General features: G+C 40.5%; 1 protein-coding gene and 1 long non-coding RNA gene across 5 annotated transcripts in view; one reads left to right on the forward strand and one right to left on the reverse strand.

The window, feature by feature from the left end:
* Positions 1–13651, forward strand: part of KDM7A (lysine demethylase 7A) — a 78439-nt gene extending 64788 nt beyond the window's left edge. For both annotated transcript variants that reach the window (XM_086395265.1, XM_086395266.1), the window contains 7 exons: positions 95–249; positions 1457–1554; positions 2326–2474; positions 2669–2877; positions 4210–4295; positions 6139–6412; positions 7008–13651. In XM_086395265.1, coding sequence (XP_086251391.1) covers positions 95–249; positions 1457–1554; positions 2326–2474; positions 2669–2877; positions 4210–4295; positions 6139–6412; positions 7008–7102 — 1066 coding nt within the window. In that variant the 3' untranslated portion in view covers positions 7103–13651. The remainder of the gene's footprint in view (positions 1–94; positions 250–1456; positions 1555–2325; positions 2475–2668; positions 2878–4209; positions 4296–6138; positions 6413–7007) is intronic.
* On the reverse strand, positions 244–20746 carry LOC147373699 (uncharacterized). 3 transcript variants are annotated; one of them, XR_015162001.1, is made up of 4 exons: positions 20076–20746; positions 14089–14277; positions 3770–3853; positions 244–1044 (listed from the first exon to the last, which is right to left on the reverse strand). It is a non-coding gene; the product is annotated as an uncharacterized LOC147373699 (long non-coding RNA). The 3 variants fall into 3 exon arrangements; XR_015162002.1 differs by having other exon boundaries at positions 14089–14367; positions 20076–20647; XR_015162003.1 differs by lacking the exon at positions 3770–3853.
* Between the last annotated feature and the right edge of the window lie 87 nt (positions 20747–20833).

The following is a 20833-nucleotide window of genomic DNA, read 5'->3' on the forward strand; positions in this document are numbered from 1 at the left end:
CTCAGTTTTCTCTGCAAAGTAAGGAGAGTGTAATACTGTTTGGCTGCATAGTTGCACTATTTTCTGACTTGATTATTTTCCCCTCTGTGTACAGGGATGAGAGACAACCCTTCACAGATCAGAGTCTTTATACAGCAGATAGTGAAAATGAAGAGGATAAGAGAAGGACAAAAAAGGCAAAAGTGAAGATGGAAGAGAGTTCAGGAATAGAGGGAGTGGAGAACGAAGAGTCTCAAAAACCACTTAACAGTATGTTTGTTTTAATGGTCATTTTAAGGGACTGTTCATTATTAATATGCTAATAATATGTCAGGTAACTTGCTAATTTTAAAGTGCTTAAATTAATAGTAGGATTAAAATTTCTTGTGTCCCTAATACTCTTTTGAGAAATCTGGAGCATTTCTGAGTCATCTCTCCATCAGGGAAATGCTGAATGTGATCTCCCAATGAGGGGTGGCAGCCGGGGAAGGTGGTATTAGTGACAAGGATGTCATTGGCCAGTGACACCCTCATCTAATGACAGTTTCTACAAGAGTCACATAAAAGCTCATGTATTTTATGGGCTTCTACTCCAAATTATGAAGCAGTTGAAAATGTAGTGCAATTTCCAAGATAATTTTAGCTAACATACATATGGTTTTCAGAATTAGGAGACATATATAACTGGCTGATCTGAAGCTATTAGTAACCCAAGTATTATACAAGAAGGCTCTACTTGGTTATTAATTGGTTACCATCAATGCGATGAATAGTAACACCTCCTCCTCCTTGAGATCTTCTTTGAATGAAGTCTTCATTTTCTCAACATTTTTCAGGGCCTCCATATACCCTTCTATCTTAAAAAGTAGTTAAACATTTTAGAACTTGGTAAGTGAATATTCTAGATAAATGGATTCTATTTAATCCATGCCGAATACCTTAGTTCCTGCTAATTCCAGATAAGTTTGTTATTGTTTTAGTCGGTGACTCTACATTTGTTCTTCACATGCCGGGGGAGAGGCAGCTGATCAATGGACTTTATCCAGCAGTTGCTAGCCGAAAGTGCTGTGGGGAAAGAGAGGCAAGGGTGAAGCCTGGTCTATAAGCTTGTTGAATTCACTGTCTACTTGAATGTGTCTAAGGCTTAGGAGAGTTGTTTTATTTTCTGTTGAGACAAATAAAGCACAACAAGCATCGTAGCTAATTTTAGTGTTGAGGTTTTTTTCTGGGAAGAAATATAGTCAACCCACCCATGCAAGGATTGTAAACCATATTCGATAAATACCACAGAAGTTTTAAGAATACACTTCAATCTGTATCTTGGTTAATTGGGGGAAAAGTCCTTGGGGGAAGAACGAAATGAAGACAATGAAAGCAGTGAGAAAGGACAGAGCCGGGCAGTTGAGTTGGACAGGCTTTGGATGGCACTTTGCTCCAGTTCTGATGGCTCTTTTTCTCTGATCATTTTCCTTCTCAGGGTTTTTAACAAGTGTGAAATCAGAACTCAGGAATCGATCATCTGAATATTCTGATATTTCTGATTCAGAAGACTCTGGACCTGATTGCACTGTACTGGTACGCCTGGGACCCTGTAACTTACAGTATGTGATGGAAAGATGAACACCCGCTTTCCTTTATGTGGGAGGAAAGTGGATGACAGCTTTCCCAAAGCCTGTCTATCTGACCTTTGTGGCACAGAGCCTTCTCTTCAGTGGTAATTACACACACACACACACACACACACACACACACACACACACACACACACACACACACACACACACACACACACACACACACACACACACACACACACACACACACACACACACACCCTGACACGTGACTACTTACATCTGATCAACAAAGCTTCTGTCTGATTTTGGAAAGGGTAGAGGGACACACACACACACACACACACACACACACCCTGTCACGTGACTACTTACATCTGATCAACAAAGCTTCTGTCTGATTTTGGAAAGGGTAGAGGGACACACACACACACACCCTGTCACGTGACTACTTACATCTGATCAACAAAGCTTCTGTCTGATTTTGGAAAGGGTAGAGGGAGATACAGCTCTCATGTTTCTCATATTTCCTCATAGGTTATATTTCATTTTGCCTTAAAGAAAGCCTGTACTGTGGTTTTTTTTTTTTTTAAACTAAGGAATTATGTTACTGCAGTAACTAGAGATTTCCACTTTTTCTTATGAAACACAGAAATAATTCCATGATAATGAAGTTCTCACTTTCCCTTTAGATGGATAAAGTGTTTTTGGTTAGTTTGTACAAGCGTGTTCCAATTTTTTATATAGATTTCCCTCTATTTAATTATCTCAGAAAAATAATTTTACCACTGAAGAGTCTGAAAGTTCAGGTGATGAAAAGAAACAAGAGATAACATCAAACTTTAAGGAAGAATCTAATGTGATGAGGAACTTCCTTCAAAAGAGCCAAAAGCCATCTCGAAGTGAAATTCCAGTTAAAAGGTAGGCATGCTGATGATGATAGTCTTATTACAATGTTATATAAATGATAGGAAAACATTTGTTATTTTTTGTTTGTTTTGTTTGGGGGTTTTTGTTTTGTGTGTTTGTGTATGTGTTTGTTTTGGTTTTAAAATTTACCAAATATTTCCTTAGAGTAAAAAAGTTCTTGTCTTTTCTGCTGATCTGCCCTTCAGGGAATGTCCTACCTCGACGAGCACAGAGGAAGAAGCTATTCAGGGCATGCTGTCTATGGCAGGGTTGCATTATTCCACGTGTTTACAAAGGCAGATACAAAGCACAGACTGCGGTGGTGAAAGACCCTCTCTCCAGGACCCCAGTGGCTGCCACAGCAGTAACCATGAGGTCAGGCAGTTGTATCGCTGTGATAAGCCAGTGGAAAGTGGTAAGAAACATAAATTGTAAGTCTCTGAAAAATAACATAGAACCCTCACCTTAATAGCCCTGTAATCCTAGCTTGAGATTAAAGATTATGAACAAGAAATGTTTATTAAACATCTTTAGTTGGAGATGGTATTAGACATATTGGCAGATATATATATATATATATATATATATATAATGTTGACAAATGTCAGCTGCAAATAGAATAACTCAAAATGTAAATTAATGGATTAAGAGTAGTGTTCACTGACTTGCAAGACAGTATTGTTTCCCTTTTATAAGCTGATCAGAATGGAGGGAATGTTTGTGTCTTAATTGATGTGCTTAGTTTGAACAATCCACTCTTTTTCCTTTTATGGAAGGGAAGGCAAGCTTTCAGCTGTTTCTGCTGGAGGGTATCCTCTCCTATTTGAAAAGGAGACATTGGGAAAAAGAGACTTGCTGGCAATATCAGTGGTGCCACAGAGTGTTTCCTTCTGTCTGCTTTTAGGGAGGAGTTTTGTTTCCCAAAAATCTGAGGAGGATTAGGGGAAAGATGGTACTACATTAAAACTGAAGTCTACTGTAGGAATTATGTTCATTCCCACCTAGCTGTGTCAACTATGTGCCAGGAGCTTGGCATTCATTTCACTTAATTCTTGACATGTTGGGTGTGTGTAACGTAGCTTTAATAGGTAAAGGAAAAAAGATTTAGTGGAGTTAACTTGCCCACACTTACATGGCTACTCAGTTTACTGGAATTTGAATACAAGACTAGATCATGTGGTCTCAAAATCTTTGCTTATTGTATAAGAGGAAACTCAGGTTTAAAGAGGTTATATAACTTGCCTAAAGATGTATTGGTAATGAAAGATCTCAAGTTCAAATCTGGATTTTTCTGTCTTTCCACTTACCATTCTGTCTTCCTATAATCTCTTTGGCCCCTTGAAAGCTTCTCTGGAAATGCTGCCAGATTCAGGCAAACATATGCCTTTATTCTGTATGGGAAAATATACTATTTTTAGAGAAACTGTATTGCACTTGGTTTTACATCTACAACAGATGGCCACAGAATTTGATCTAGATCCTCCAGCATCTGGCCCAAAACCTGCCGTAGAAAGAAAGACAGTCTTTGAGAGAATTGAAATAATTAACATGTTGGATTGCAAGCTGGTGACTGTTTTGTTTTTGAGAGGGAAAGGAGTATGGTGAAAGTATATGAATAAAGAGTTAGCATGCTCATTTTTTTAAAGAAAATGTCAACATAAATTTACTTTCAGTTTTAAGCAGCAGGCTAACTTTGTTCTTTAAGATCCAGTTTGTGAGAAGATTTTTAATTAAAATTTCTCTTTAGGATATCATGTCAAGACTGAAGATCAAGACTTGAGGAGTTCTTCCTGGATTAAACAATTTGATACAACTTCCAGATTTAATCTTCAGGTATATTCAGGGTTTGAAATATTGAAATAGGATTGTCATTAGCTCTGCTTTTGCTTTTGTTTTTAAAACTGCCATCAGTAATCAACCCCCAGATGTAGAAAGCTTAACAATTATCATTAAATGTACATTTGAACAGCTGTCCACTTTTAGGGATTCTGATGTACTAACCAATGAAAGGCTTATGTATAGAATGTTATCTGGAAAAAAGCAACTTATTTAAGAAAGCAGTTAAAAACTCCTGGCTGCCAACACCTTTAGGTTATGTCTGGCTAGAATGAAACATGAAAGGAAAAAAGTACCACAATACCACAAGGATCCTTTTAATCTCTGCTGTTGTTGATTGAGCATTTTTAGATACCACATTTCTTTGAGAATTTGATGACAGTTACAGGAAAATGTTTTCTTTCCAAAAAATGTTCTCCATAAATATGACTTGTGCTTACATTTTTCTCATGGTTTGTACCCCACCCTCACCCCAGACCATTCATTAACTCCAGATTAAGAGTCACTGCTCCAAGAGGAGACATTGATGTCTTAGGATTCTCGTGTATGAATGCTTATACCAAACAAAATGAACCCCCAAAATACCTTTTTGAAAAAAAACGTTGCCAGTAGCACCAAAAAAGGAAGGCTATATGACCTTTTTTGGAGAAGGAAATGGCAACCCACTCCAGTATTCTTGCCTGGAGAATCTCAGGGACAGATGAGCCTGGTGGGCTGCTGTCTGTGGGGTCGCACAGAGTTGGACACGACTGAAGTGACTTAACAGTAGCAGCAGCATGACTTTTTTGCTGCAGACCTTGGAAAATGACAACCAAAGAAAAAATCAAAACTCTTAGGTGGCACAGTGGAGTCTCCAAGCCTCCCCAACCCCATTTGCTCTCTGAATAACAGAAATATAGATGGTTTTAACGTTCTTCATTTGGTTTATCTATATTTTATAAATACTTGTCAATTACTTTTATAATAAGAGAAAGAACCAAGTTATTTTTTAAAGGCAAGTACAAGTTCTTTTAATGGGAGAATATGCTCCAGAGACAAAGGTCAGGTAAGAAATTCCTTAACTATTAAGAATTCACTTATTAATGTATGATTTTATAGTGCCTCACTGGTTATAAAATTTATAACTCAGTAGCATTATAGGATTTAGTATTAAAAGGTAAGCTGTTATTTAAATCTAGCTGTTGCTTTTATAATTGTCTTTGAAAATAAAGAAGTAGAAGACATGATTAGCAAGATCACCTTAGAGAAAATAGAATTTCTGGTTCTTGTAATCTAGAGAGGTATTAGAATAGTGTGTCAGATTGAAAAGCTGTTTCTTCATGCTCAAGCATGTTTGTAAGACTGTTTTAATGCGCAAGTGTATTTGTAAGATTGTTTTAAAGCATGTCTATGTTTAATGCTGTTTTTAAAAACTTGACCATTATAGAATCAGAAGTTCACTTTAATACACACACACAAACACACACTTAAAACTAGTTTCATGAAACATTATATCTACAGTATGCTCTTTTCAAGTTTATCTTTTCCTTTTCTCTTTTTAATTCTGGTTGGGACCCTGTTTCGATTTCAAGACCCACCAATCATCTATCTATCTATCTATAATGTTTTCTTCTCGACTTGAAGATGTCTCAATTTAAGTTACGAGGCATCTTTAAAACCTGAATCCTTCAGAGCTACTAGGTTTTAGAATGAGATGACCATCAGGAGGGGTCATCTATAGCCACTTCATGTTAAAAAAACCCAAGTTCAGTAACTCTATTTCTTCTCTCTCTTAAATTGTTAATACATTACTTCTCGTAAAGAAACCCTAAAAATTCGGCCTTATTTTCTTCTTTCTTAGGATCTCAATAGAGGCCAGAAATGCATCAAAAAGGAAGTTTCATCAGAAATCAGTCACAAAGTACAAAGTAGGAATTCTGTGGACAGCAGTGGCTCAAGCCTTCAGAATGCAAAGTATACGCAGAGTTCAAGCTTGATATCAGGGGCGTGCCAGCTAAGTAACGGCAGTATAAGCCCAGAAAGGCCTGTTGGTGAAACTTCCTTTTCAGTGCCCCTTCACCCCACCAAGAGACCTGCGTCAAATCCACCACCTATCAGCAACCAGGCAACAAAAGGTAACATTACACGTGTGTAGGTTAAGTTAAATAGACATGTCTCTGCACTCACATTGCTCACAGCCTGCTGGGTATGGACACTGCATTGATAGGTGCTCAGATTACTATAGGGACAGAGAAGAAGGTATCTCAGTCAACCCTGAGGAGCAGGAGGGGTTTTCTGGAAGGGGAGGTAGATCCTGGAAAGGCTGTGACGGGTTAGCCGTGCTGAGGCAGGGGAAGGCACAGGATCGACAGCACTGACGGCAGAGGAGACAGAGTGACCCAGGGCAGAGGGGAGGAACAGCACAGGGTGAGGACGGAACAGGTGCGTCGCTGAAGCAGTTTGAGGCAGGATGGTAAGAGCTGGTGCTGAAGAGATAGGCAGGGCTCGGACTGGGGGAGTGTCCTGTACGTCTTAGGAAGGAGGTTGGCCCTCATCTCGTGGGTGAGCTGGAAGGGTTTTAAGCAGTGGACTTCCAGGCGTGTGACTCGACCCATTCAGGACGCCTAAAAGCCTTTGCCTGCCGTGTCGCTCTGCTTTAAGTCTTCCAGGTGCTGTCAACTGTGATTTTCACTGTTACTTACATTGCTGTTGGTGTGCTGTATTTTGTAGGTAAACGTCCAAAAAAAGGAATGGCAACAGCCAAACAACGTCTCGGGAAGATCCTTAAACTGAACAGAAATGGCCACGCACGTTTCTTTGTGTGACGGAACTGCGGCTGTGGCCACTATTCCCTTCGGAGACTGGTCTTGGGGTGCGGGAGCCTGGAGCTTCCACGTGCCCCACTGAAGCAGTTTGCATGTACAGTAGGGAACACTGCCTGAAGAACAAAATGAACCTGATGCTGCATTTTCACTGTGCCACACCCACTCAGCAATAACCATTTTGGACCTGGTGGGGAGAGGAAGAAGGAGGGTAGAACCTTAAAAAGAGACCTTGAACTGGAAAGGGTCTCTTGTCAGGGCTTGAATTTCATTTTGTTGTTGGTAGTGTTTTGATTTATTTTCAGTGATAGGGTAAAGAATTATCAGTAATTTATTTAACAGATTTTTTTTTAAAGTTAACAGCTTTTAAATTCTTTCTTTTTTAAAGCTATTTATTTGGAAGATTTCTGGAGAAATATCTCACTAATTTAGATTTAAGAATGTGAAGGTTTTTAAATTATTTTTGATAGTGTGTGTGTTACACGTGGGGAAGAGCCACGGTAACAGTAACTAGTCTGGACTCTTAAATTTGCTATTCAGGTTAAAGTCTTAAACAGGGATTTGATGCATTAATTATTTTAAATTAAGATGTATATGAAAATCATTTTATTTTATATATTTCATGTGTTTTTTATAAGCTATTAGCTTCGCTTTTGCTAACATCCAAGGTGCATACTGTTATCCAGGTCGATTACCTATGTCCCACCTTCCCTCTGCACTCCCCCTCATTTTGTGACGACACAAGACTCTTCTCTTTGCAGGGAAACACTTTCGTAGCCAGTGTGTAAGAACTACATTCAAGACCCCACATTTCTCATTTCGTTTGACATTGCAGTTTTCTTCTAAATAGAAAAATAGGCTTCTTGCATTTTCACTTTTGCTGATGATATCTGGGTCCCAAAGAGTACAGCTTTAATATCTTTTCCCTACTTGTGGGAAAAGTATTATAAGTTTGGTTAAATTGTCATGTTTGTAGTTTTCCAAATACATTTATAACTCCAGAGGGCCTTCTTCATACTGCTGGTGTTGGAGGGCAGGGCCAGCACCTGCCACAGAGGTTATATTTTATGATGCTTTTATTCTGTATACCTAATCTGTTGGAAAATATGAAATATGGTTTGACTTAGAATATTCAAATCTGCATAATAAGCCGTAATATAATAAGACTATACTATATTAAGTTGTATAGAAGCAAGCATGTTGGAGTAGATGAATTGGGTGTGTATGTGTGTGTGTGTGTGTGTGCGTGTGTTTAGTTTTTTATTTCTTAACCTTCTAATGAGTTATTTAAGATGTGGATTTGGAGTAAAATGGGTGCTTTTTGCAGTTTCTTCCATCTGTCCTAACTTAACCAGTGCATAGTGAGGTTAAGTATCCAGTTGAGCTTTAAGGAATCATTTATCTCCTTTGTGCACAATTTTTACTAAATGCCAGTTTTCAGCTGCTTGCAATAGCTTATGTTTTCCTCTCCGCCTATGACATAAAAACAAGTAATTTCTTGTTTTTTGGGGGGTAGGGTGGAGATATTTCCAGTTCTGACAATAGAGCATTTTATAAGTTCCTACAAAAAAATACAGGCAAATTGGATAAAATTTATTTTTATGGAAAAGAAATATGGCCATATTATGGATTTGTCTTTTTTTTTTTTTTTTACTCAGCAAGGTAGCAGGATTTTCCCTTTTAAGTATCACTTGAAGAGCTAAGAAAAAAGAAGTCTATACCATTGTCTTTCATGGTTACATTCAAATGTATTTTCAAAGAGAAATATTTCTTACTCTGTTTCCATTCCAACATTTCATGGAATATATATATCTTATGAATTAGCCTTTTTGGTTTAATGACTGGACCACTGTCTGGGTCTTATCTGGGTTTCAGGAAGAATGTTTTTGGAAGTACTAAATGTCGATAATAGGCTGACTCAAAACTGTCTGTACTATGCCAAAACTAGGTAAGAAGTAGGTACAGCCCGTCATTTGTTTGGTCATCAGATCTCAAGATATCAAAAATGTGGGTTTGCGTGATTCTCCCACCTTCCCTACACAATGTAGTGCTGTGATGTTTTGGTTTTCTGTAGATAAACCATTTTAGTGTTATAGTACACATGTTTTGGTTTTAGTTTAGAAATGAGAATTATAATTTCTTTTTCCAGCTACATTATGATCTGGGTTCTTTTGTTGTCTTTACATTTTTCACAGCTCTCAGTATTTTTAATTACCTTTTTTTTCTTTAGCCATAAAAATGAAAATAATTTATTTTTATGAATTAAAATGGTGGCCAGTATCTGCCCTGTGTACTTAGGCCAATAAGTACTAATTTTAAGTAGCCAGTATATGGAACTTCTAAGTGAAGGTACTGTGGATTCATTTTTGGCAGTGTTAGCCCATTAACTGGCTAAGTTTTAAAAACTTTCAGTAAGATGAAATAACCACTAAAATAGTACATGTAAACTTTTTGTGAATTGGTAAAAATTCAGCCACTGAATCCAATGACCTCCATCGTCAAAGCTCTTACAAAATCACTGACTGTGCTGCATCCCTGTATCTCGTGGAAATGACTGAACTTTGAAGTGACTGCCACCAGCATCTGGACTCGACTGTAATAACCTTTCGTCTTTCCCTCAGTCTCATTTATAAATAATACCACCCTACAGACACTGCAACTTAGGAAGACAGCAGTGGTGGCATTTAGTTAGTTATAAGCAAATACAAATAATAACCAACAATTATCATTTAATATATGCAATTTTAATTGTAGTAGAAGGTAATCATTTTCCTTTATTGATTCAAATAAGTGACTTCTGTTAACCTGGAATCCACTGTACTCTAATTCATAATATCACATAATACTAAGCTCTCCAGTATTGATTAATGATGTAAACTCTACAAAGCTGGCAGTTCATAATTGTCCAATATCCTAGAAATACTTTGAACTTAATGAAGCATCAGTTGATTTTTAAAGCATACAGAATTGAAAATTCTGACCAAAACCATCTTATAAACTCAGAAAACAAGCTCATCTGTATCACTACTTAAGTACTCAGCACTGAATACTGCTCTAGTTTTTAATCCAATTATTGCCTTTTTAATGAACTCTACTGTATTTATTCATATGAGATCAGATATTTATCACTCATCTACTGTGTGCCCAGCACTACTTAGTACTGTGGGAGTGGGGGGATATAAAGTTGGGAGTTGTGATCTCTGCTTTTGAAGGTATTCTTCTCTAGGAAATAAGCAGTATTATTTTCACTTCTAAGCAAACTTAAACAAAAGAGGGCCCATTCATAGAAAAAACAAGACATAACTTTATTAGTTTCAGTGGAGATACACTGTGCAACTATTGGAGTTAAAAGATTTTTTTTCAAAATTTAAAAGACATTTTAAAAATTAATAATTTAATGTTCATAATCACAGGGGCATGTTGTAGCATGAAAGGAGCAGAAGACCTGGGTGTTCGTCCAAGTTCTGCCCTTTATATTTTAGTTGTGTGACCTTGAATAGGTCACTTATTCTTTCTGAGTCTTAGTTTTCTCATTAGTAAATTTGGATCAAAACTCAGTTAAGAAAAACATAGAAAAGTATTAATCTATTTACACTTCATATTTGCAGAGAATTTATGATAAGTTACAACTAACAACGAATGCACATTTATGTGCATTTTTAAATGAAAACTGTTACTCATAAAATTTGCTTCATATCAAATATATGCCCAGAGCATGCTACCTAAAAAAAAACTGAAGAATCTCTTACAAGGTGCTGAATTAAACTCAGAATCAGTGCGTGAAGTGAAAGAAAAAGGAATGAGATAGTTTGTGGAGAAGAGTGAGAATGTTTATCCTCAAGTAAACATTAAGACGATTAGATGATTTAAAGTAATTAAAATTAGTTTTGAGTTCTTTTCAGAGTACTGCTTCACAGATTCTGCGTATTCTTCAAGGCGCTAGAATAGGGTAAAATAAATCATGAAATTAGGATGGCTTAGCAACTACTCACAGTAGAAGGGCAGGAAAATAAGGTGGAAGAATAATGGGGGATCAGCAAAGACAGCTCTGAGCTGGCCAACAATGGCTCATTGGGTAGAGAGAAACCACTGTAGTGTAGGAAGGGAGTCTTGACTGGAAGCTTCAGAAGAAAAGATTCTACTTTTTGCAAGAAATGCTCTCTAGTGATGTCAACTCCCCAAAGAGTTGATGAATAACTGGCCCAGTATACTGCTGTCATAGTAGATATTGCAGTGTATAAGCATTTTATGATTTCATATTAAGAGATGAGGGCTTCATTATAAATTTGAAATTTTTTCAAAAATTCATTTTTCTCATTAGTTGTTAAGCTAATTGCTTCCTCCAAAAAGAGAAGTTAAAGGTCATCAGTCATTTTCAGATGCCCCAGATTTTCATTTAAAGCAGTTTTGGGAAGGTTGAACATCTGACCTTTAGCTTAAGAAAAGAGACAGATGAAACCCAGAGAGGGCGGTGACCAGCTGGGGGCACAGTGGATACTAGACCTCTGGTACTTTGCTCCCTACGGCAGCCCCTGTTCTGTGACACTGCAGCCTCGGCTCATCTGTGGTGGGTGATGTTGATATGCTTCCTAGAAGCCAGGGGGAAAGACAGAGGAAGTGACATACTCACTACCATTGCTGTTGAACGTAACGGAGTTTTAATGCTGTAGCCTTACTAAACAACCTTATTTTTTTATTTTTCAGTGAATGTCATGCTGTAAGTCAAATATTTGATACCCCTTACCTAAAAATTTAAGTTAAGGACATTAAGAAGCAAATGTCTATTTCCAAAACAATTAGCTTATCATGACTGTAGTTTTATTCTGTTACGGTATTTCTTTTCTTCTTCAGTGGGTAGAGGAAACTTAATACTCATTTACCTGCATTCTACTCCTTAGAGTCTCCGTCTCACCCTTCCTGTTCTTTTCTAATGTCCTGAAGCTTTGTCTTAACAAGTGTAATATTGATTTTTTTGTTGTTGTTGTTAAAGCCTTTTTGAAACTGTGTTCAGTGATTCTTCCAACAAGTTTTATCTGCTCTGCACTATTTCACTAATAAACCTTGGCTACCACGTAGCCCAAGACCTCCAAGTAGTTTACCTATGCAAGACCTGTGATGTTCTGAATTCACTTTTATTTCAGAAGACAACCTTAAATGGAACTTAATCATAAAGATAAACCTTGCCTCCACCCAGTTTATTTTGGCCATTTCCTTTTCAAATTGTCAGCTGTTTTCCCCCAAGATTTTTCACCAAAACAATGATCATAAGTGCTAGAAAATATAATATCTTGCAGGAAAAAAAATAACCCAGAAATACTCATATTTCTTTGGTGGATTTTGGTGGGTAACCATTACCAGCAGCAGGTGTAATATATAATAATGAGTTGATTCCTTGCCTAGAATCATTTCTTCCCTCTAAGATTCATAGGATTCACCTTTTATTTTTGCAAAGCATACATATAACTTCCACATTATAGTCAGGGACCTGAGGTGTAACTTGCTAAGTGAACCCCAAGGTTATTTTATCTTGCAAAAGAAACCTAAACCAAACTAAGGGCCTTACATTTATGGTTAGACTGAATCAAAAGCTATAACCTCAGTTTTTCCGAAAACAGCTTCTGACTGCAAAGCAAGTCATGCAGTTGTTAGGTATGAAATAGCACTGATCAGGAAATGCACATGCATCTTGGCAGACCGCGTTTCCTTCCGAAAAGACTTTTCTACTTTTAATATAAATTAAGCCATAACAGTTTCATGCTGTGGAAAGAGGGTGAAAAGGTTCATTTTAAGAGATTATATAATATGAATTTTCACATTTGCTGTGAAATGTCTAACTTCGCCAGTGCTTCAGCAGGTTTGTTTGATTTGGGGGTGCTGGGGGGAGGGTAGAGGGTGGTGACAGGGAGGGGTAGTCTTGGTTTTAGGGGGTTGAACTCTGTGAAATTTGAAAAGGGACAATTGTTGGCTCTGGTATTTACTAGTTTTGTAGTAATGTTTTGCTAGCCTGACTGACTTTCCTGACCTGATTTTCATGCCCACGGTCCCAGGTGACTGGTAGCCTTTCTCGTTCGGGGTGTCTGCAGAGTAGTGTCTTGTTGTGTGGGTAGGCAGTCAGCGTGTGTGCACACGTGTGTCCTTTGAATACAGAAGCACACTGTGACGGCAGAGTGGGGTGTGGCTGGGAAGTGGGATGCTGAAGCTTTAAGAGCATTTTTTTTTTTTTCCGATTCATAACAGTATTTCCCATCTTTTGCCTGCAGGCAGGGAAAGTGTACAGTATTTATTTTGTTTGTTTTAAATTTGTAAGTTTTTAAGTAGTTTACATTGATTATTATAGAGAAGGACAAGTGACTTGTTTAAAGTTGTATTTGGTATTCCTACTTTTCAATTTCTGTATTTTAAAATATTGAAATTAAACTTGTATTACTTCAGTTTGATTTTTTTTTTTTTTTAGCAATCGGTGTATTTTTTGCTCCTTTTGTTTGAAAGTATAAATGTTGAAAGTTGTATAAAATGTGTCTTTGAAAGAAAAAAATCTGAATTCTATATCCAGTTCTGACTTCCTGTTCCCTTTTTCTGCTTATTGAGTCTTGAGAGATTAATTTGAGAATGTGAAAAGCTGTGTCAAACTTAGACTCCTTCTAGTTCTGATGGTTTCAGTGTGAAAAGTTTGAATGTCTTATTACCTTATTAGATGTGTTGTTGGGGAAGCAGTTGCCGAAACATGGAGGAACACAGAGGGGTGACTGGCTGTGCCGTGGTCATGGGTGAGGGTGCTTCCTTATGGTCACTTAAGAGCATGCGCACGCACACACACACTCCTCTTAGAGCACCCACGGTATCACACGCACACACCCTTTAGAGCACCCACAGTATTTCACACACACACACACACACACACACCCTTTAGAGCACTCAGTGTCTCTCACACACACACACACACCCCTACCTTAGAGCACCCGCAGTATCCCAGCCACTGCTCTACTTACAAGGTGAACAAACAGCAGACCTGTTCTCTTCCTCCGGAAGCTTCTGTGGCGGTGAAAGGCGAGCGAGAACACGGCACCTGGGGCCTGGCTGCCTCGTGAAGGCGGGAGTGGAGGTGCAGCTTTACTGAGGAGAATGTGGTCCCTCTGGACAGGCGCTCTGAGGACGCTGAGAGCCAGGCCTGGCGGGATCTGAGGGTGCCAGGAGAGAAGAGCACAGAGGCAGGAGCGCTTCAGGGCGCAGGGCAGGAAGTGGCGGAGAGACCACCTTGGAGGAGGATCCTGGAGACCAAAGCAACAGAAGGGCAGAGGCTTCTGCTCTGCCCCTGCCCAAGAGCGTAGAGGTCCCCAGGGCGCACACCCCCACAGCCTTCCCAGAGTTTTACCCAAGCCATGTTTACACCACCTCTTTCTATGACTGGCCTGCTTTCGTCCAACTGATGGAAACCTAGATCTTAAAAAAGCTGTTGTTTAAAAAAAAAAAATCTACATGCTCTCTATAAGCCTGTGAGGTGTTTACCCTTCCTCCAGTTTGTCTGTTGGGACTGATTATCAGGACTTGCACTCTAATACTTTGAGCCTGATTTTTGTGTTTCTACCAAGCGGTGAGACTGTGAGATACACCAGTGCAGGATATGGGTGTTGAGAAGCGGGGGAACAAGTACCACACGGCAGGCAGGGTTTTGAACAGAAGCCCTCATTATCTGTTTCATTAAGTACTTACTGTAGGCAAGGCATATTTTCATTTCTTCCTCATAATCACCCAACGAGGGAGGTGCTGTCCTCCCCACCCTACTGATGGAACTGAGGCCAGAGGGTAAATAACACACCACTAATGAGTAGAACTGAGATTGGAATCAAAGCCCAAATCTAAAAGCCATTTTATTTCTCTCGATTATTTTAAATTATTATATACTTTGAATTACTGAAAAGGAGTAGATGGTCTTAGGAATGGTTCTGTTCTAAAATTTTCTTTGTAGGCACCCATTTGGGATCCAAAACATTTTTTAACAGAAGTTTCCTGTCACACAACTGAAGTTTTGAGTCTGTACTTTCCCAGGGGCTGTGTACACATGAAAAGACTGAGGTTTCTCTTCTAGGAACCCATGGTCTGGCTGTAAACAAGGGGCACGTGGTGCAGGAAGCAAGCTTGAATCCCCACAGTCGCAGCCCCCAGGGTCTGCGCGTAAAGGCCATGCCTGTGCACCCTCCACCAGCCTGGCCAGTGCCCCCTGCGGGATGCGCTGCCCCTGCCACTGCAGCCCTTCCCTGTGGCCTCTCTGCCATCCTGTTCAACCCCTTGCTGCTGGCTCTGTGAGGGGATTGGCCCAGATGAGGATGGAGAAAGACTGTCCACTCTGCCTGCGCCTGCTAATACCGGGGCTCTGATTTCTGGAGCCTGGCTCCCTTCCCACTACCCCCCCCCCAACAATCACCATCCACATACCATCACTCACTTTTGAGTTCCCCATACTGTCCTTCCTTGCTGGATTCTTGCTACCTTTGGGCCCAGAAATACGCTTTATGCTTTATTAAAAAGCCAGTTCTGAAGTTGTGTAGATTCATATTCCTTCTATGCCAGAGTTGGACAAAAAGGAAAAAATGAAGGGCTTAAAAACAGAAAGTAATACATGTGGCAGATATAACTTGGAACAAAAGTTTCACAGTAATATTAAGATGGTATTTTGACCTTCCCTTAAGCATTTATTCTAGAAGCTGTCCTACCTAGGAAACTTGAGATACATTTCAGGTTCTGGAGTAACTCCCATAGGTGGCGGATGACCTCTGGGGAATGGGAATAGGACAGAGGGGTCATTGAAGCTGGGAATCTGCACACACTCTGATTTTATGATTTGGGTTTTTTTTTTTCCTAATTCAAATAGCATTTCAATTTTGTAATTAAGACAAATCACGGGTTATGGATTAACTGCCCCAAGATGCTAATTATACCATGTATCTATTCACACCCATCAGAAATGTGGCCCTTCTGAAACCATTAGGTGTCGTTTCAGGGGCTCTGAAGAGCTCTGCTATACCATAGTCCTTAGTGTTAGTGCAGAAAAGAATTCAACCAGAGACAGTGATAAGTGATTCATCAGAACAGGACGCTTGTGAAGCTTACAAACGGGTGGGCAAGAAATGTTAGGCCACAAGAACTTACTGGGCTACAGTTTTACAGTCAGAGGAGAAGTGGGGAGGGGGAGAATAACTTTTTCTTGAGTAGACTTCATGCTTCCATCATCAGCTCCTCCAGGTTGAGCAGGGGAGTTTTCTTCTCTCTACAAGGCCAAGCTAGGTCCACAAATTGTTTTTTAAGTATGTAGAAAGTATATCCTAGGGATCATTAACTTACTGAGCTCACTGGGCAGTATGTACGTCTCATGCCACCATCGTTTTATTGTTTTGGGGCATTTCTCATGCTTCTGCTGCATTGTTGCTAACAAGCTTCTTAGCATTTTGTTGCTAAGCAAACCTGCTTTCTTGAGTAACCATTAACTTACAGGGGTTTCCCATATTTTTTCTACTTACAATCCCCCAGTGGGAATAACTTTAATCACTTACTTTGTCCCTTTACTCTGGCCCTATCACTTCTGCTCCCCGGGGTGCAGTCTAGCAGCAGGTGCAGCCTAGCAGGGATGGGCTGGGTCAGGATGCTGAATGGGACACAGAGCCAGTCACCGGGGGGAAAACACTCCCTCCACCCCTGTTCTCAGCCATGTCTGTGCTCTATTTCTCACTCCGCAGAGTCCCTTGTTTTGTCTGAACTAGCAGCCTGAGTTTAGGGCTGGGACTACATGTGTTTTCTATCATCAGCACCTCCCCAGAGTTTCAGTTCAGTTCAGTCCAGTCACTCAGTCGTGTCTGACTCTGCGACCCCATGGACTGCAGCATGCCAGGCCTCCCTGCCCATCACCAACTCCTGGAGTTCACTCAAACTCATGTCCATTGAGTCGGTGATGCCATCCAACCATCTTATCCTCTGTTGTTCCATTCTCCTCCCACCTTCAATCTTTCCCAGCATCTGGGTCTTTTCAAATGAGTTAGTTCTTCGCATCCCCAGAGTTTAGCATACTAAAAATACATTGAATAAACAGGTGAACAAATATGGATAGTCCTCATTTTCATCATTCCCTCCCCCAATCTCTCCCTCCCTCAGAACTTAAAACTGAAAATTTTATGGTAATGCTTTGCAAACTTTATGTGACTTGATTTGAAATATAGATTATTCTAATGGTTACTGTGTAAAACTAAACAGATTAGATTATGGGAGGACTTTTTTTTCCTATCAAAAGTAGAGGAAAAGGTACTTCCTGAAGGTGTTACTGGGTTCCACAGAGCAGTATTTTCAGAGTTTTGAGGCAGGGCCTTTCATGGGGGCTGCTCCTTCTGCTTTAATTCCAGGGCAGGGTGATGATCAAGGAAAGAATTGCCGTCCTCTCCTCCTCCCCAGAGACCAGCTCTGTGTAACCCAGGGTATTGGGAGGGCAGTGTGGTCAAGCCACTAAGTAACAAGGTCTTGTTATAGGGTTGCTCAGACAATCAGACTCCCATGTTCCCTATAATACACACTACAGAGGGGTTACACAGTGATTGTTCCTAGAACAAATGAGGTGACTTCAGCTTCCCATAAACAGCAGCAGGACATTTCAAAACAAGTTCATTCCCTATATAAGGATTTAATTCCCTCATATACAAGTTTTACTAAGTTTCAAGTCACCACTTTCTGCTCACCATCTGCTATCCTCCCAACTCTTTTTACTTTCTGTGCCTTCACTATTGTCAGTTGTCTTTATTTACTTATTTATCTACTCTGTGTCATGTATTCCCCAGGTTTTCATCCCTGCAATTTTTTTTTTTTTTTTTTGGCGGGGGTCGTTCTAACTTGGATGTCCAATTATTATCTCTTACACTCCCTTCACCTTCGCTCTCCTTTCAACCCAGACTGGTTTTCATAATCTATTAATACAATTTATCGTTTGCAAAAACCCTCCAAAACGTGCCCTGATCTCCATTCACGTTGAATTCAAAGGGCAAAACCCAAATCCAAGCTGAACCCAACTTCCCTGAAAATTGGAAGCAACTAATCTAGCCATTGATATGATCCCTGGCCCCCACTCTAGCCCCACTTGCAGCTGATAATCCTTCTCCACGTCTACTGGGAAAATAGAAGCCTAAATTAGTTTCCTGAGCTGCAATAACAAAGTACTGGGCTCAACACAACAGAAATCTATTCTCCCACAGATCTGGAGGCTAGAAATCGGAAATCAAGACATCGGCAGGGCTGTGTTTCCTTTGAAGGCTCCAAAGAATCCTTCCTTGCATCTTCCAAGCCTCTAATGACTGATGGCAATCTTTAGCATTCCTAGATTTGTACATATCATTACAACCTCTGTCTCCATTGTTATCCTGTAAGCAGATAAGGTAGGGGATCCCTGGGGAAAGAAAACCAAGCATGGCTTCCTTGACAGAAGAGAAGCCATTTTGGCTGAAGCCATTTTAGGCCTACGCTATTTTGAGATCTAGTTCTGGGCACAATGCTTGCCCTTGAACAGATCTCAGTAATAATGATCTTAAGGGAACAAAAGGACAAACTGTTAACAGGCAAGAGAAGTAACAACAGCAAAGATAACAAAGCAGTTGTAAAGACTCCCAGTTCTGTTTCAACGGTAAAGACAAGTCTGAAGCACTTTCTTGAGCTGTTCTGAAGAAGTTAACCACTCCTCAGGTGCTCAACCTGGAGAAGGAAATGGCAACCCACCTTGGTATTCTTACCTGAGAAATCCCATGGATAAAAGAGCCTGGTAGGCTACAGTCCATGGGGTTGAAGAGTCAGACACAATTTAGCGACTAAGCAACAACAGGTGCTCAACCAGCAGATCAACCGGAAACTAAGGCCTGATCCTGTTGACCTCTTCTGAACCTCATGACTGCAATCAATTAAAGCTTGGGCTCTGTCAGTCTACCCTAATTCTATGCTGACTTCTACTCAAGTCCTTTCATGAATATGCATATACCCTTAGCTTAAACCTTCCCCAATTCTGCTGTTTGAGGAGACACTGCCTTGGGAAAGATCACCAGTGTTCTTACTTGTTGCAGGTAATAAATCCTTCTTTCTCCTGATGGATCTTTGACTTGGTTGTGTCTTTTGGCTCAACACCCACCAAGAGGCAAACCAAGCTTTTGGATAACAAAATCACCTTAAAAAAAAAATGTTATTTTATTGTCAAACTGTACTAAAACCACAATTAAAATTTTAAAGTTCAGTAAATTTCCTGGTGATTCAGTGGTTAGGACTCAGCACTTTCACTACGGGGGCCCAGGTTCAATCCCTGTTCGGGGAACCAAGAACCTGCAAGTCCCATAGCATGGCCAAAAATAAACAAATAAAACTGAACTTAAAATTTTATTAAAAAATACACAATGACAAGTTTTTAAGCAATTAAAATCCAGGAGAAAAATTGCTCCTCACCCCATCCCCTAACTCATTTTCATCTGTCCGTGTTATCTACTCTTCATACACTTAATAGATCTTTGGTAGCTTAACAGCATTTAACAGCACTTTAGTAGTAATATTAAAACTAGAATTTTATGTTCATTTTAAGTTAATTGAATACGGTAAGTATTTTTTTCCGCACAATCTTTCTGCCCCTCAACTTTCTTTCCCACTTTTGCTAACACCTACTACTGCATACTTCCTACAATATCAGTGCCCACAGCCATGGTCCTGCCTCAGCTTTCTCCGCCCGTTCAAAAATATTCCACCACATTCTCACACACACACACACACACACACAAGGGATTCACTTCTTGCTACCGATTTAGACATTTTTATACAGCTTTCTTTTTTCACTTCACATCATAGATGTCTTTCTAGGTCAATAGGCAGAGATTTAATGCACGCTGGTTAGAGCTGTGTCCCAGTCTGGATAACGATCAACCGCGTTGCTCCCATAGCCCTACTTCCTCCACACAAATGCTTCTGTACGTACCTCATCTACCGTTCCTTTTACTTCTAGAAGATTCTCAGAAACATGGCTGGGTCAAAGATCACGCACATTAAACACTGTAATAACTTTTTCGGGATTATTTTCCCAAAGGGCTCTAACACGTCACATGTCAGTGAGCCACGCCCGTGAGGTGTTCCTGTGCCCCCATGGCCTTTAATATAGTCCATTCAGCAGGCGCGGGGAGAAATGGCTTTTCGTTTGAAAAGAAGGGATTTTCACGTTTAAAACAAGGGAGTCACAGCCTGAGCTGAAGAGAAAGTAACACTGAGGCCGCCTTTGCTTCCACCTGAGGGGGCCCCAGGGCGTCTTCCCGGTTTCCCTCAGCGTCTAGCGTTTGACTCGCGCGACGCCGCCTGGCGGTTCGCAAGGGCGCGCGTCCCAGGCCGCTCCGCCCAGCGCCCGGCGCAAAGGTGCGCGGACCGCCTGCCGCGCTATTTCCCGACGCCCGGAGTCAAAAGCGGGCGGCGCGCGCTCCCGGGCGGCCCCACCCCGCCTCGTCCCGGCGAAGGCGCTACCGGAACGCCAAGCGCGACCCCTAGGCTGGGTCGACTGTCTTCCTGTCAGCACTCTGAGGGGACTCGTCGTCGAGTCCCCCGGACGCTGAAGAAGCTCCTGCGGGCTTCCGACGGGGCGAGCGTGCACAGCTGAGGGGCCCGGTGCCGGAAGGCGCCGAGCTCTGCTCAGCTGAGAGCCGGAGGCGTGGCGAAGCCACCGGGTTCTGTTTTCCCCTGGTCGGGGGG

This window comes from Bos grunniens, chromosome 4 (genome assembly GCF_055505025.1).
Source record: "Bos grunniens cultivar Pamir isolate PY7600 chromosome 4, Bosgru_T2T1.0, whole genome shotgun sequence".
NCBI lineage: Eukaryota > Metazoa > Chordata > Mammalia > Artiodactyla > Bovidae > Bos > Bos grunniens.